Genomic DNA, 17,714 nt, shown 5'->3' with positions numbered 1-17,714 from the left:
CATGTGAAAATTTGCCACTCTGAAGGTTCTATAATAACAAAAAAAAAAAAAAAAAAATTATCGATAGATACGTACTCGAGTGAAGCTATTTAGAAAAAATTAAGTCACGATACCCGTATTTTATTATTGTAAAATATATTGTTACTACAAAAATAATTTATTGTGCAAATTTATGTATGTACATTGTACATTTGTTCAGACCGTTCGGTAAAAAAAAAAAGCGTAAAGTAACGTTTATACTTACACGTTCGCACGTATCGCACCATTTTAACGCAACATCCGTTGCAGCTGACCAGTGGCGGTTGGTCTTGAGGCATGGCTGTGTAGTTGAACGGATCTTTGCAGCGCGGGTCCTTGGCGCTGTCGCATTCGTAACAGTAAATGGACCGAGCTGAAGGCGTCGCAGGAGATCGCATGACAAAAACAAAACCAATATCAATACAAACGGTTTAAACGGGACGGGGAGATGAAGAGTTTTAATTTAATTTTTTTTCTTTTTTTTTTTTTTTAGATTTTCAACTGCATATCACCGCACTCAGTATTGTTATCGTATTATTATTATTATTGTGACATTCATCAGTTACCAGCGAATATCGTTCTAGAAATGTTATGCGGAAATCAACGATCAACCATGCACATCACAAGATTATTATATTGTTTTAACCACTAAACGCAAATTGCGGTTTATTGTGATTCGTTTAATGCGATCATTTAACATTTTTCCTAAACTTCTGTAATTTCAAGTTTGCACCTAACGTCAGTTGGTCAAAGTCGAAATTATTGTGCGAAAAAATTCGTTTGGCGTAGTATAGCTAAAAATAAGTGTTTCATTGTGCTCGTAAAAGAAAAGTTTGAAATATTTCGATATCCAATTAAAACAACATTCAATTAAACATGATTCATATTTTTGGAGATCGTGCTCAACGACGTTAAGTAGGATTTTCATTTTAATTTAGTAAGAATTATTAAATTAATTAAATGTATTTATACATTTAACTGAAACATTGAAAATTAAAAATTTAATTCATTTAAAGTGAGAAATATATTTATATCGAAAATTAAAATTAAATTATCTGTAGATTTTCAGCAATGCAAACTGGAAAGTTGCTTAACATTAAATAATCAAAAATTAAAAAACATTAAATATATTTTTTTCCGAAATATTTCATTAAAATTGAATTAAAAAATATTATTGTGAACAATTTAATAAAAAGTATACAGAAATTTAAATTCTTTATAAATATTATCATTATTTTTAATTATGTATTCATTAAGAGTGAAAATAAAAAGGTAAGCAAGTGAGTACTGCTTTGCCGTACAAGTGAAAATCACTGTAATGGATGTAATTAAATTTGAATTCAATGATTTATTATTATAAACGAAAAATAATTCTGAGCAGAGACGATCTATCAGTCTATAACTTATTTTGTATTATATTTTTTAATTTTACTATTAAGTTATTAGAAAAAATGGTTTGAAAATTATATTATGTGTAGAAAATTATCATTAAACGATAACTAATATGGTGAAACTTTCAAATACTTGGGCTTATTTTTTTTCGAGTTACGATAAAAAAAAATCAATTTTGTCGAAAATTGAATATGTGTAGATATATCGTTTTTTTCTTAAATTTTTGTTTGTTTCCTTGATTATTAAAAAAAAAAAAAAAAAAAAAAAAAAAAAAAAAGGTACTAAGAATTTTTAATTTTACCTAATGAATAAAAAAAAAACATTATTGTATTAATATATTCGTCTTTTTGCTCAGAATCTAAAATAGGAATCTATTTAAATTAAACATTTTCCTAAAATATATTCGCTGGTCTGCAGAGGTTTGATGGACGTCAGTCGTCAATATAGTCAAACTTATTAATATCATTAATCATTATTTTATTTTTAAAAATGACGTATTATAAATAATAATAATTATTACTAGTGACAAGTAGGTAAATTGTTAGCAGTATGAGATACGTATATTAAATTATTATTGTGGAAATTTAGAAGTGGACAGAGAGTTGTGATTAAAATGTTAATTTGTTAGAAACCACCTCCTCACAAGTGATTTAAAATGATATAAAATATCCAAGCAGTAAAAAAAAAGAAACAAACATAATCAACCAACAGTTTTTAGTTTTTAATAAAAGGTATTAGTAATTGTAAAATTAATTATTATAAAAAATATAGAGCTCGAACTTTGTTAAATTAAAATTATTTTATTTTCTAAGTTTTTAATTTACGAATATTGCTATATAGTTAAGTCATAAATTAATTTCAAGACTTGATGAATCAAATATCAAAAGTTAATTAGACCATAATTGAGGATTATTATACATTTTAGGAGGTATTAATGTGACTGAAAATTTCGTAAACTCGAAATAACGATTGTAACTTTTAATATTTTGTGGTCATGTCATGAATTCATGACAAACAATATGTATTGTATGTACTTCGAACTAATAGTTCGTATTAATTTTATAGTATTGACTATAAAAAGTGATTAATCACAGTAATACATATTTTATATAATTCATAACCATACCTAAAGGCTAAATTCTATTAATTAATTGAAATTTATAAGTTCATAAAAATAATTTTTTTTTTGTCCTTAATTTATTTACATGTAATTGAATACAAAATACTTATAAGACAGATGCAGTTTGTAAAAATTCAAACAATTTTATTTTGTTATATAAAAAAAAATTGATAAAGATAAAATTAATTCAATTAAAAAATAAAAATATTGGGAGTTAAATTAACTATCATATTATAATGACACGAAAGATTACACATGTTTAGACATTTGAAAGATTTTCAATGAAAAAATGTATTACCTACTCTATTTTCGCAATTTTTTATACTGCAATTAAAATGTGTTCAACTATACCTATACCTGATGTTGCTTTTATAACAGCTTTTTTTAAACTAGCTCGTATAAAAAAAAAAAAAAACAAGTACGAAACAAACAATTTATAAGAAAGATTAACTGATTCAATGGTTATGTGTTCTGAAATTGACAGTTTCGACGTGATCGATATCAGTTATCGACATAACTTAAGTCTAGTTCTAAAAAAAGTAAGAAAAAATAGTTTGTTCAAAGGAAATAGTCGTAAGTTATAAAAAAATGAAAAAATGTACGGACTACCAATATTTTATGGATCCCTAAAATAGGTAATTATTGTTCTCGAGCCCAAACGTATGTTAAAACCGGCCATGAGTGTACGGTCGCACGCATGATTAGTGTGATTTTTAAAGCATTTTAAAGTTCGAGCCCTAAATGTTTGATATAACATCATGATGAATCATATTATTATTGTAGTTTGATGCAATATTATATTAGGTTCTCAACCGTACACCGTAGAACGTTTACATTATAGTGCATCGGAGAAGATGGCATAACCCTGTGCTATATTTACCTTTATAGGCATTTCGTATTAGCTATATTGGGTAATAAATCTATGCGTGCACTTAACGTGCTTACTACCAGTCGGTAATTATTTTTTGTACGTTATTGTACTTGTACTCGCGATATATTATACACTACTTAAAGGTCAGCTGCACTCGTCACGGCGTACGTTTTTATTTACTTCACACGATTATTATATTGTTGTTATTTTATTAAAATTATTATTATATTACAATATAATACGTTATTATTCGGTTGCACTACGTCGCACACCTACCTTGATATGCTGAACATTCCGTACTAGTACTGACGACTCCGGGCGTGATAATAACGAGTAAGACAGTAATTATTCTAAGGTCCTTCATTCGGGTCGATATCGTAGTAATATGTAGTATAATATTTTTTACGTGTGCATTACATCGTACACGCCATGGGTACGGTTGACAAAACGTCGGAAGATACAAATGTACGTATTATACGATAGAAAGACGAAAAACGAAATAATACCATGACCGGAGTTTCGAACGAAAACGATAATATTATATTACGCTGTAAACAGAAACCAAGTAAAACGGCGTATGACGATATTAATTGTATTGTTAAAACAGTGGTAGGTACGAGTGTACAGCGTTTAAGCGAACATATTATGGAATAGAATAATGTTATAATTATTTGCGAAAACGATTTTACAAAAAAACAAACTAAAAAAAAAAAAAAAAAAAAATCAAAGTCCGCCCGTAACCGACGAATATCGCGATGTACGTATAGTAGGTACGTGTTTTGCAGTTATGATACGTATATAGCGACGTGATACCGTTTGTCCGTCGTACCGGTTAAATAGTGTATTGAATCATTTTAATATAAAAATAACGTGACACAAAAAATATATATAATTTCAATAATAATAATAATAATATGTTTTGTTTGTTACTCACGGGGAAAACATTCCTCGCGGGACAGCGATATATTAACCAACACGACAACTGAAATACAAAAGAAACACACACAAGTTTAAGTACAGGTACGCGGATTTCTGCGCGCAAACAATACGTCATGATAACAACAAAAGTGGGCAGGTATAATACATAGGTACAGCGTCATCAAATAAACGTACATATAGTAATGATGATAATAATAATAATAATATCATATCATCATGATTGCTATTATTATTATTGTTATTATTATTATTATTATTATTATCGTTATTGTTGTTAGTATTGTTTACGTATATTATAATATATGTTGAAATGAATATATATATAATATATAAATATTTATAAATAAAAAATAATATATTTAGATGACAATAATTTTATACTTTTTTGGTTAAATTAAACAAACAAACAAAAAAAAAAACTCCGAAACGACGCGACGCGAAACGCGAAACGACCAAATGCACCTCGTGTACGGGCTCTGGGTCGGTTTTTCACCGTTCACAGTTATGTAAGTTTGAATTAGGTACGAAATCGATTACCATAATACGTATTATTATTATTATTATTACTATTATTATTAATGTCATCGCGTGTTTCGCCGATTCTATTTGACCGTGTGTGCGTGTGCGTATAATATTGTACACGGTATGCCCTTAGAACACAACACGCGCGAACGTACCTTATATGCTATAATAATACTTACAGAACGTCGTACACGCGTAATATTATAATGTACTGTTATATTAAATAATATACAGAGTGAATTACCGAGCATGCCGGCGCACCCCTCACTCGGCACATTTTTTATTTTCGCGAATACTATTTCAGATTTGTTCAAATCCAGATGTTTGGAATTTTCAAATAATATATGTGGGGGGGGGGAGGCGCTTAAACGCAGTTATATTTTTACGAAAATTCTTGACATTTTTGTGCTACTTAAAAGCAATATAAAATTCTATTTTTTTTTTTTATTTTTTTTTAATCTCTTCTTACACCCTTTTTTACTGTAAATCGTTTAGTGGATATTTTTTTTTGAAAATGTCGATGTACCCAATTCAAAATTCGATTGAATAGTTTTTCAGGTATTGAAATGTGTATACCAAGTTCTTAAAAATGGTTTTACAAAAGTAAAAAATACCTTCTATAGATTTATTATTGGACCTACGTTTTCAAATCACTATATCTCTCATATCTTCCTAACCCATTGATCTAGTTATTATTCTATACTATTACATTACGCTGAAAAGATTCTGTGCGTTTCAATGTGATGATTTTATACCGATAACAAATTTAAGAAGAAACAGTAGTGACCATGTTTGCTGTATCACTCTGTATAATATGTATGTGTGTGTACACGTTTATTTTAAATTAATGACGTGATTTCGTCCGCGTACAATGTATAATGTGATATTTGATGGGTACCTCTATTTATGCATGCAGGTAATAATATATTAAAAAATAGTCGTAGTATATATTATTCTTTCCGAAAAAGCATTTGTCACAAAAGACATCGATTTCGTCGTGACGGCACGGTCGAGGGTCGTCTTCAGCATAATGTACGCTTTTTCGTTTGCGCTAGCGACCTAGTAAAACATTCGGGACTATAAAATAATGTACGCACTCGTGTTTGGTACCTTTATGTATGTATTATCGTTAAATAATATTTAAATGTAAATATCGAATGAAATATTGATCACTTGAGACGTGTGTGAATACTCAAGTAGGAAAGAGGATCCGCATCGGAGACTCCCCTAGTTCCTGCTGAGTACACCATTGTCACATAATATTAATAATTTAGAAATTATAATCTAACGACATTTATACAACCACCTTTTGCGTATCTAAGTATAAAATTGTTAATAATTTAAACAGTAGGATAAGTCTACGTAATTATAGTTAAAAGTTTAAAAGTTAAAAGTTACGTGGACACTTATTTTGACTTATTGAGTTAAAAAAAAAAAAAAAAATAATAAATAAATAATTGCTTAGGTACCATAGGTAATACTCAGGCACCACTTTAGTAATTACATATGCATTTAAACATTTTTTTAAATAATCTTGGTAATTTTTAATTTTTGTTATTTATTATTAGAAGTAGGATTTTTATGATTTTACATATTTATTTCTAATGTGTGCATTTAAATGGGAGTAAGATATATGTATGATTCATATATATAGAAATAATTTTATTGTGCATAAAAATATGTTTTAGGGGTTAGAGAATATTTGTGAATAAATAAACAATATTTTTGTTTTTCTGAAAAAAATAATTAATTATTTTATTATATATTATTTGTACGTACTATATTTTATGCACCGATTAATTTTCATTATAAACAAAATAAAATAAATTTAAAAGATTATTGTAGACCAAATAAATTTAAAATAAATAATTTTAATATTTCTTTTATATAGCATAATATACTAAGAGAATATAATAGGTATAGCCTATTTTGAATGACTTAAAAAAGTCATATTTAAAGAATTTTAAGCATAGGTGTGCGCATGGGGTAGAGTTGATTGAGCTTTAGCTCCACCTGAGCCTTTTTTTTATTCGTAGGTGGGTAATTGGTATTTAAGAAAGTAATAAGGCGTTATAGCTGTAGAAAATTGATTACAAAATAAATAAAAATTATAGATTTACACGATTAAAGATATACTAATTGGCCATAGGCATAATATTTTTCTTGTGTGATCCTGATGAGAGGGGAGGAGGAGGTAGTAAAATTGAATTTAGCCATACCTGACTCAAAAGTCTGAGCACGCCTATGATTATAAGAAAATATAAATCCTATCTTTATTTACTGTCAATTAAAATCGATTTTTTATTTAGTGTTATAAAAATATTGTATTGATGTATGATGCACCAAGCACGCTGATCTACATTATTTCTTTAAATAATATATTAGGTAAATCAAAATCTAATTTTCGAACATTTTAAATATACCTTAAGACCATATTTCCAAATCAATGTCATGGGCGACAAAGTAGGTACATACAATTAATTAACTCAGAAACTTCTCGTTCGAATTTCACAAAATTTACACCCATCGTCATAAGATTTCTTAAATTGCATAATAATCCATATGAACTTTAATAATTATACTAAAAAACTCTAAAATTAGAACTTGTTTAAATTCAGGGAAACATTGGGATGACTGTGCTTTGTGAATTACTCTGTATAATTAGACGAAAATATTGCATTATATGTACATAAGTCGTGTTTTTCTTAGTGTCAAAGGTGTTAATATCAATTTTACTGAAATCCAAAGTATTAAAAATACAATAAATATTGCAAAAAAGTGAATCAATATTTAAATTTTTTAAATTGTTTCACAGATTTTGTCTTATGCAAATCATGTGTATTATGAGTTCGTATAATGTAGATGCACTTGTAGTGTAATGTAGTAAAATAATTAATGTATAATTTCACACACGTAATAATAACAAAATCAATCCTTAATTATTAATCTAATAACGTCATATTATTATACGTGTTCTGTTTGAAGTTTTTGTTTTTCAAAAAAACGTATTCGAAACTTGTAAGTTATAGTATTTAACTACAAAATGTTTGTTTTTGATAGAAAATTTATAACCCTGTTTTGAATATTAAAAAAAAATTTCTAATTTAAGTGACTTATATTAATTTATCAACATTAATGTTTTATAAAAATAGTTAAGTGTAATAAATATTAGATCCAATATTATAATCTTATATATTTATTGTGCGTATATAAAAATTGAAAATTCAAAGTTTTTTCTGAGTAGGTATAGTCATAAATTAAAAATTATAAAGATTCATGTTTTTCATATGTATTTTATGTACGTATATTTTATACATTTGTTAACGTTTGTTCAGAATTGATGAGATTTTCCAGTCCAGTCAGTAAAAAAATTGCGTAATGCTTCTGCAAACAACGAGATGGCATTCTTGTATTTGTAACAAAGATTATTATTTTTATTTTTAGGTTCTGAGTGGATAATAGAATGTATTGATTTTACAATGATGTATGTTTTTTATTTGTCTCTCATCATTTTTTGAGGCAGAAAAATGTTTGTGGTTTCTAGAAAAAAATCGGATTTAGTGGTACTTTGAGTCTGGGGGCTTAAATGTTTATAATTTTCAGTACTTTTCAAAATTTCAAAGGAAAACAAAAAATTAAGGGAAAACGGGAATTTTCACGCAAAACCAGATATTGACAGTATTAATTTCTTAACTTTGTTATAATTAAAAAACAATGACTATAAAAACTTGAAATTTTCATTAAGTATTCATATTATCATTTTATATATAATATGGTATAATTTTTCAAATAGTTTTATTCTTTTTGAGCTATTTATGGACAATTGAAATTTTCGCTTATTTTTTTATCTGTAAACGTCTATAAAAAATGTATTGTTAAGTAAAAAATTTGAAATGTTTTGTTTTTAATACAAGGTTCATCAAAAATGTTTCATTTATCAATTAAAAAAATAATTTAAAATACAAAATCACGATATTTTTTTATTATCAAGATTAAGAATTAGAATTTTGACTAAATTCATCAAAATGATTTTGTAGTTAAAAATATACAAACAATTTTTTTTTATATCTAAAATTTCAAAATTTAGTACAAGATTTCTCTTATAGGTAAGTATACTTCATAGACTTACAGTTGTACCAAAAAAAAATCTAAAAAATGTATAAGCATAATTATTTTAGACATGAAAATTTCAGATTTGGACGAAATTACATATTTAAACAATGAATAATGATGTTTATTATTGTGTTTTAATTTAAAACATTATTCTAGGGGGATTTAAAACTTTTATGTACATTATGAATTTTACTAAATGCAATAACATTGTAAAAATACTTAGATTGATTTTAAGATATTACATATTTATACTTAGTTGCACTTTTTTGTGGTAATTTAATATTAACTCATAAGTTTATTACAATTATAATATAATATGCTACGAATGTTTAACATTATTATATTAATACTAAATATTAATAATGATATAATAAATGTAATGTTTTTTTATTAAATCGCGCACTACCATTATACTAATAGTAAAATAAATTATTTAATAGCAATATTTAAAAACATTAATCATGAAATATACGCCTTAGTCATGTAGACTGTTTTAGTGATGTACCATGTCCGATCAGAATCATTTTCATATGCTATGATGTATTATTAAATTCAAATTTTACACATCTATTGAAATGACCCACTCTGCTATACAGTATAGCAGAGTGGTACCCACTTGTTAAATTAACTTTGTTTATCGTTTGTGTTTATGCCACGTGTGCTTTATACGCATAATTAATATTTACAAAAGACAAACTACTGTGAAATGTTTTTATTTATTTAAGATTTGCTAAAATCGTTTTAGATGTTTACGATACATAATAATATATTATGATGGGCCATGCGGGTAATACTATTTATAGCGTGATCGGAATAAATCGAAGGTACTACAACGTTCTTTATGTTTCAATGGAAGAAATTTGAATTAATTTATAAATTGCGTAGGTATACATTTTTAATATTACTAAAAAACGTATATTCTACAAACTCACAAAAAACACTTGATACAATATTTATTAATGTAATTTAATTGTTTTTTTTTTTAAATTTAATTAATTAAAATTTTACCTATAGAAAATGTCTAAGCACAGTTGAAAGTTGTTACACCAATATAAGTTTTAAGTATGATGATATTTTTACGTATGAGAAGTTAATTCTAATTAGTTTGGTATATTTATGGAAATAAATAGACACATAGGTACTTACAATAAGCTAAATACCTAAAATCATAAACTATATCGTACATTATAAAGTATAATATATTAACATATGATGTAGGTATGACTGTAACCTAATCAGTCATTTATTGTACAAATATTTCTTTTTATAGTGAAAAAATATGAAAAATTTAAAATTCAAACCACAATAGTTCACAAGCGATTTGTTAAATAAATTACTCAGAAAAATTGTACTTCCAAATATATGCACTTAAAACTTATAATATAATTTATAAGTTTATAACATAACTGTTATAATTATTATGAACAGTATTTGTAGACTGTAGTAAGTAACTATTATAAAGCAGATTCTAATTACTACGGTTAAGTTTGAGATAATAATACCACAATTGTTAGATGGTTTCTTTTGTTATTATTTTTTTAAACTTATTAATTCGTTTGAATATTGATTTCGGTACGACAAAATTTTCTGAAAATGTATCCACTAAATAGTTTTAAGTAGATAAGGGAGGTTTTCGTTTAAAAAATAAAATAAAAGTTTGTATCTCCATGAGACACTCTAAGTATAATACGAAAAAACACAAGAATTTGAAAATCTGGTCTTTGTGTGTTTATAATAATTCCAAAAATTAAAAAATTTAAATGAAGTCGTTATTAAAAGAAATAATGGAACTGATCATGCTGGATAAGTTATTTTATAGAGTATAGTGAATTCCATTGGTATATATTATAGTACCCATCACGCCTGGCCTGACTTTGAACTGCTGCGGTATCGAAGACAAACAAAGGGAGTGATCATGCCTAGTAAATCACTCTGTGCATAGGCGAAGTGTGTATATATTACAGTAAATTTAAACTATAAATGATAATAATAATAATAATAATAATAATAATAATTCGTAATTGGAATTGTTTCGCACGTACCTACTGGCCAGCGTTATCGCTATACATTTCGGAGGACTTTCGCATCGTTATCGTGTGACACGCGTAATAAAACATTATCATCGGTATTACGATTGTTGTTTGCAAACCTCAAACTTTTGAAAACCACCAGGCAGTGACGTCACGGTAACACGCTTTGTGTTATAATGTAATAGAGTTATCATTTACATAGATAGACGGACGGACGGACACTACACCATCGCTGCTGACTCGGACGAGTCACTGCGTAATGTTTACCACGCCGCCGTCAATCGTCGGATACAATATCATTATAAACATTAAATACACTGTCGTAAACGCCGTCGTTGTGCCTCCACCACGGCGGTGCTTGTGTAACCGTATCGCACACAAGTCTATCGTCGTGTATCCGTTCACGCTCCGAGCCAGAAATAAACGTCCGTCCGGAGACTGTAATTTTTGACCGGGCGCCAAGCCGATGCGCACCTCTTTTGCCGCGGATAAGTCTTTTTTATAACACATATTAATCGTTGCACTCTGCGCGTGGTTGTTCGTGTGGGAGTGGGAGGGGGGTACGACTGTTTTGAATGAAATTAAATTTTTTTCTCGTATATCGGTATGCAATTGACTAAAACTGTGAATTATAAATATGTATATATATATTATATATATATGTTTATATTATGTGTTTTCCTAGCAAGATGCGAAAGTTGCCTATGAAATATGTGTGATAGATTTCGATGCGTAGTCTATAAACTGTTGCCAACCCCTTACCCTCTCCTCACGACCATTTACGCTCGTCTCGAGACTACGACAGTGATATTCTACATAACATGTACATATTTTATAAATATACGTCTGCATGATATATTTAGCGCTGTCCAATAGGTACCGCACAAAGTGAATAGCCCACAAAAAGTGTTCGATGCCGCGCGCACATGATATAACATATCTTAATATTATTATAAAATGAAAGATCACATTTGTTTTTAAAAACAAAATTAATTTGTAAAATAAAATAAAATACTCCGTCCCCATATCACCTTTAATTTTATTTAACCGTAATCAAAATATCGTACATCGGCACCTACCGTCATCATTTTCCTTGTACGAGAGTATATTGTTTTGAAACTAATTTGGCAAAAGACCTATCAATAGTAGTTCCTTGTTATATATTATGATTATTTACACATGAACGTGTCTGTATCAAAGTATTAAAACCTATAATATATTTATATATATTATAAACGGCGGGTGCTATTATATTATGCTACTTTAGCGTATACTGAGTTATAGCATTATACGTATGTTATATTATATATGAACGTAATCCGATTTACGGAGCATCCTGTACGATAGTGAAATAAAGAGAGAACGATTCGAGAGTTGACGAGGTTATGTAATGTAATAATATTATGATATACGATCTGCACACACCTAAATGATATTAAAATCGCTGAACTATATCCCCGTTATCGTAATATCATTATAACATAAAATATATTGTACATGCGTATAACTCTATACTAAATTATACAATTATGTGTCAGTTTAGGCAATTATTTTAATGTATTCTAGACTTTTTTTACCTGCAATTGTCCACCGCATTTTCCACTCAGGATACTGTTGCTGTGGCGGGTAGACTGTTTGGCGGTGACGGTGGTGGCGATGGCGGCAGGATGACGCCCTTTCTTCAACGGGTCCGGCTATAAAAAGGATAATCGCATCCTAAGTACACAAAATAGCACCGTAGAGATCCGCTGCTGCGTAGACCTACGTTCCCCGTGCCAAAACCATCCCACTCTCATCCTTCATAATGTATTCGCGTGTGTGCGTGTAGTATATACAGAGTGATTCATTGACCATGCCCATCCCTCATTTTTTCCTTTAATAATTAATTTATTCAAATTCTGTTTTTTGGAATATTTTTATATACATAGATACTTGATCAGTGAGCAGCATATTTTTGAATCATTTAACTTTATAAATCCTATAGCAAAACAAACTTTTTTTTTAAATTTAAATCATCCTTATAAGTAACTGTAGATGCTATAATATATATTATATAAGAAATAAATTCAAAACATCACAAGAAAAATTTGTTTATCATTAAAAATAGTGGATATCATAGAGCACAAAGCAGTGGCGTGATGGAAGGGTACTTAATCTTCCATTAGATTTTTTCGTTAAAAAACGTGAAAATGTTAAATAATGTTAAAAATATAAAAAAATATGCAAGTATGCGAAGCCATATGTGATGTATCACATGATATGTATAACATCATAGGATACCTTATTTGATATTTAAAGGATATTTAAAAATGTATTACTCCTATCATAAAAAAAAATCACTTCTGTACAATAAATAGTATCTAGAATAAAATATTTCTTTAATGTATTTCATTTGCTTATTTACTTTTTAATAAAAGTTAAATAAAAAAAAAATAAAAAAAAATTTAAATACTGATAATGTAATGATAATTTTTTATTTTAACAGAAATTTAAAATTAAAATGCACCAATAGTTTAAATTAAAAAAAAAAAAAAAACTGGATGTTAAAATATCTACATCTATCAGCGTTCAGTTATACGATTTATTTATAAATAAAATGATGATGTCTTATATTTGTATTTTTTTTTTTATCGTTATTTATGTGAAAGAATTTAATTTATTTTAAACTTAAAGTATTATTAATGCTTTTTAATGCTATAATTCTGAAAATTTATATTTATTATTATTTGTTTATATTTAAACAATGTACGCTTGAGATGGATTATGTTATATAATATTAGGTATAATATTATATAATTATTAATTTATACTTCATGACGTGTTAAATTCCCGTACTTAATTATTTCATATATATCGTCAGGATATTTAATGTTATTTATAGTAATGTCCTGAGTTGGATTCTCAAAAAATGCATCTTATTAGTTAATAGAGAATAATTAGTGCTTATTATAGGCGGATATATGATTGAATTTTAGGGGGGAACTTAAATCTTTCTTTGTATTGTTGCGAAAAAGATATCTATTTAATACTTTGAAAAATGTTCAATAATTTTGGGAGAACTTTCAATATTTTTTGTTTAGTAGGGAGGGGGAGTGAGCCTCCCCAAGCACCCCCTAATTACCACCTATGATAAGCACCACTCCATCATCTTAGAACATAGATAGAATAAGAGCTGAGACTCACTTTTCATCCACCTATTTAAAAAGCACTATACTTTTATCATCATTGTTTTATGCTCGTCCTCCAGAGATTTAATAAATATAATCTAATATAATATAATATGAACAATAATTATTATTATAAGCTTATAAGGTCATTGGTACCCGTAGTAATTTTTACTTTTTAAATATTTTCACTACAGTAAAAAATTCTTTTAACCCTTCTAAAGCCTACATTAGAATCATACAACTTTAAATTAGTGAGAATTCGGAGAGGAAGTAAGCGTTTGATCAATTTTATTAGATACCTATTAATACGTATTTACGTGTTTAAAAATGTCTATTGAGATAAAAATATTAGATACCAACACTAAAGGTTAATAAATAATAATAAAAAAATCAATGTCCATTATAATGGACGTCGAGCTTTATAACTCAACAAACGTAAAAATTACATCTAATACTAATGCAGTTGGTATCATAGATGATAAATAATAATAAAATCTTTATTGAGAGTTTTTTAGTTGGATCTTGGAAAGTTATATAATATAGAAATATATAATATACATTAATATGGTTCAATTTAAAAGCATTTTAAGGTCGACCTCGGGAAAAAAATTATTGATACTTTGTAGTGTTCTAGTATACTAGAATGGTCAAAAGTAGATTTGTTTTATTATGATAATATAGGTACTCGTATATTTACGTCATATATAGGTAATTATTATCTTGAATTATAATACGGTTTTCAATTATCTATAAAATATTAAATCGTGGCTAACTTCTTCAAAACCTGGTCGTATTGTTATTTAGATTTAACCCTAAAAATAATTCAAATTTTCTTTGAAAATTATTTAATACCACTCTTTTCATATATTTTATTTTAAATCTAATTACACAATACACAGATTTGAAAATATACACGATTATTAAAGAACAAAATTATGCTTTTAAAAAAGATTTCACAACTTAAAAGCATACAAATATTTATAAAAATAATCTGATTCATAATCTGCAGCTTATTTTACAATACCTACAATCTACATGGAAGGTTAAGTTATGAAAAATATAATATAATACAATTTTTATGAAGTTGTTACATTTAACATAAAACATTCATTATTTTAAAATAGATTAACGTCTTTCAAAATATTTTTTTTTTCATAATTATAAATAGTTATGTTAGTCTTATAAATTTACCGTGCAAAATTATGAATTTAAGAATATAATACAAATAATAATTGTGATCCTTGTAAAAAGTATAATGGCCGATACGTGCGATTAAATACGTATTATGATTAATGATCGAAGATTATTATTTTTATTTAATTTCATGGCAGCAAAGAGATCAAAGACTATTGTTTTTTTTTTGTTTTTCTACACCTTTTTTACAATTTAATGTTGCTACCTTACTTATCACAAAACTCTTTAAACTACGAATCAAATGTTTAATAGAAATTCGTCTATTTTGCCATACATTTGGTGAAGTACTGGTAATATTTTTCGGAAAATTACCAAAAAAATTGTTTTCTGGTAATAACCGAGTATTGTAATTTTTTAATTGGTAACTGAAGCCATTCAAATGTTCTTGGATAACTATATTTATATTATAATATATACCTTCTTCATATTTTTAACTTATTTTTGCTATAAAACTTAAAAAACCATGATAAAATATTTAATAGTGTTTCAGCTGCAATGATGCAGTTGTTGTAACTTGTATATGCATGCATAATATATTATAACATTTTATACGATTAAGATGTAACGATAACTTTTACTTTCGCTTTTAGATCGAAGTACCTAATAAAAATTTGGCGTAACGGCGGTGGCGGTGATGGTGGCATAAATTCTATCTGTACATTACATACCCATACATATAACAATATACTGTACAACTAATGAGATGTTTCGGGCGTCTAAAGTCAATTAACATTTTATCGTTTGTGGTGTTTGGACCTTATTTAATTAAACTGTATACAAGATATGGGCTATGGCATAAAGTGCATTATTATATTGTAGTAAACGTTAGGTTCAGCGGCAGCTAAACTTATATAAATTAAACATTAAAACCTTTATATGTTGCGCAGTGATAGCGGTAAACAATATAATAGCGGTAGTATTGTACGTTATTAGTGTGTGTATATTATAATGATAGTAATATGTATATATGTGCATGCGTTTAGTGCTATAGTATAATGTGCAGTTGTTGTGCAATCGCAATATCCTTACGACGTCAATCGTAAATCGTATGCGAGAGCGCAGTACACAGCGCAAATTTTCTCGTATACTCGTACTCGACACTACATAAGATGGTCAACACCAATTATTATTTCTGTTTTCATGTGATACAATGGAGCAATCAAAAGGTCTGAAGATACATCAGACTGATTATGTACCAAATTGAAAAATAAATTATCAATTTGCTTCCTAATTATTCATTATCACTGCAAAATATATATTATTATAAAAAACACAAAAAAAAAAAAAAAATCGTTATTTTTTCTATAAATACTTAATAGCATTGACGTTTTATTTTCAAACGGCCATAAAAATATTATGTGATTTAACTTACAATTAAGTGTTGTCTTTAAATAATTGTAAGAAAAACGTATGAGAAACCTCGCATTAAAAATGTTCAAATCTTAGGTATCTATTAAAATAAAAATATTAAAACACGGAAATTTACAGACCATACCTACTTATAGGTTTAGTAGTAAACAATCTAACTAACTTGATACAACAACTGTTTCGGCATCCACGAAAGTAAATAATTAATACTTTATTGTACCTCATTTAACTCTTCAAAATATTACATTACTTATCAATACAATTCACAGAGTGAGAGCCACTAACCAGATTTCTTTTTCATGAATACAAATACAATAGTTTGGAAAATAAAATTAAGAATATTATTACTAAATATTAATTGCAATCTTTCGAAAATATGATTTATATAATCTCTTTATTAAGTATACGGTAATCTAAAGATGGCAATTATTAGATAAGCTATTTGTATCATATCTGTTAACCTTTCAATCAAAAAAATAACGATGTATATGTCCTTAAACAGAATAAGAAAAAGCTGAATTATTAAAAACTCGCATCTTTAAAATTTTTCTAACTTCATAAAGACATAGTAAATTTAGTAAACTGGTCCTCGACTCTCAACTTGATCCATGTAAAACATTTTTTACTAAGCGATCTTAAATTTTCTCTTCTAAAATAATCTTTCTTTAAATCTTTAGGCTTTAACGTTATAGATAGATTCTTTTCCCCCTCTCCATAACTTTATAATTTAAATTATAACTTTTTAGGGTTTTCTCATTTTTTTTGTAGTTAAATTAAAAGCATGTCTGAAATATTAATTTTATATTTATATTTTTTATCAGGTACTTAATTTAATACACATGTACATGAGAACTGTGTAAGTAATTATATAATTTAAGATTTGTTCAAAAAAATAGATTTAATAATTTCATTAAAAATATTGTTATTAATATCCACTTTTTTAAGTTTGTATTTTCCATGATAAATTGATCTTATGACCA

At 27.1% G+C, this 17,714-nt stretch overlaps 1 protein-coding gene across 5 annotated transcripts in view; it reads right to left on the bottom strand.

Moving 5' to 3' along the window:
• LOC112592139 (protein quiver) overlaps nucleotides 1-17,714 on the bottom strand; it is a 30,187-nt gene that overhangs the window by 8,607 nt on the left and 3,866 nt on the right. The window contains exons 1-4 of one of the 5 annotated variants that reach the window (XM_025336130.1): nucleotides 12,771-12,841; nucleotides 12,583-12,699; nucleotides 4,336-4,383; nucleotides 245-391 (exon numbers count right to left, since the gene is read on the bottom strand). In XM_025336130.1, coding sequence (XP_025191915.1) covers nucleotides 245-391; nucleotides 4,336-4,383; nucleotides 12,583-12,699; nucleotides 12,771-12,801 — 343 coding nt within the window. In that variant the 5' untranslated portion in view covers nucleotides 12,802-12,841. The other 4 variants (XM_025336134.1, XM_025336131.1, XM_025336133.1 and 1 more) reach the window with 4 other exon arrangements.

This window comes from Melanaphis sacchari, unplaced genomic scaffold (genome assembly GCF_002803265.2).
Source record: "Melanaphis sacchari strain LSU unplaced genomic scaffold, SCAv2.0 Contig159_pilon_pilon, whole genome shotgun sequence".
In the NCBI taxonomy this organism is placed as follows: Eukaryota; Metazoa; Arthropoda; class Insecta; order Hemiptera; family Aphididae; genus Melanaphis; species Melanaphis sacchari.
Note: the sequence above shows the minus strand (reverse complement) of the source record. Positions and strands in the feature narration are given on the sequence as shown.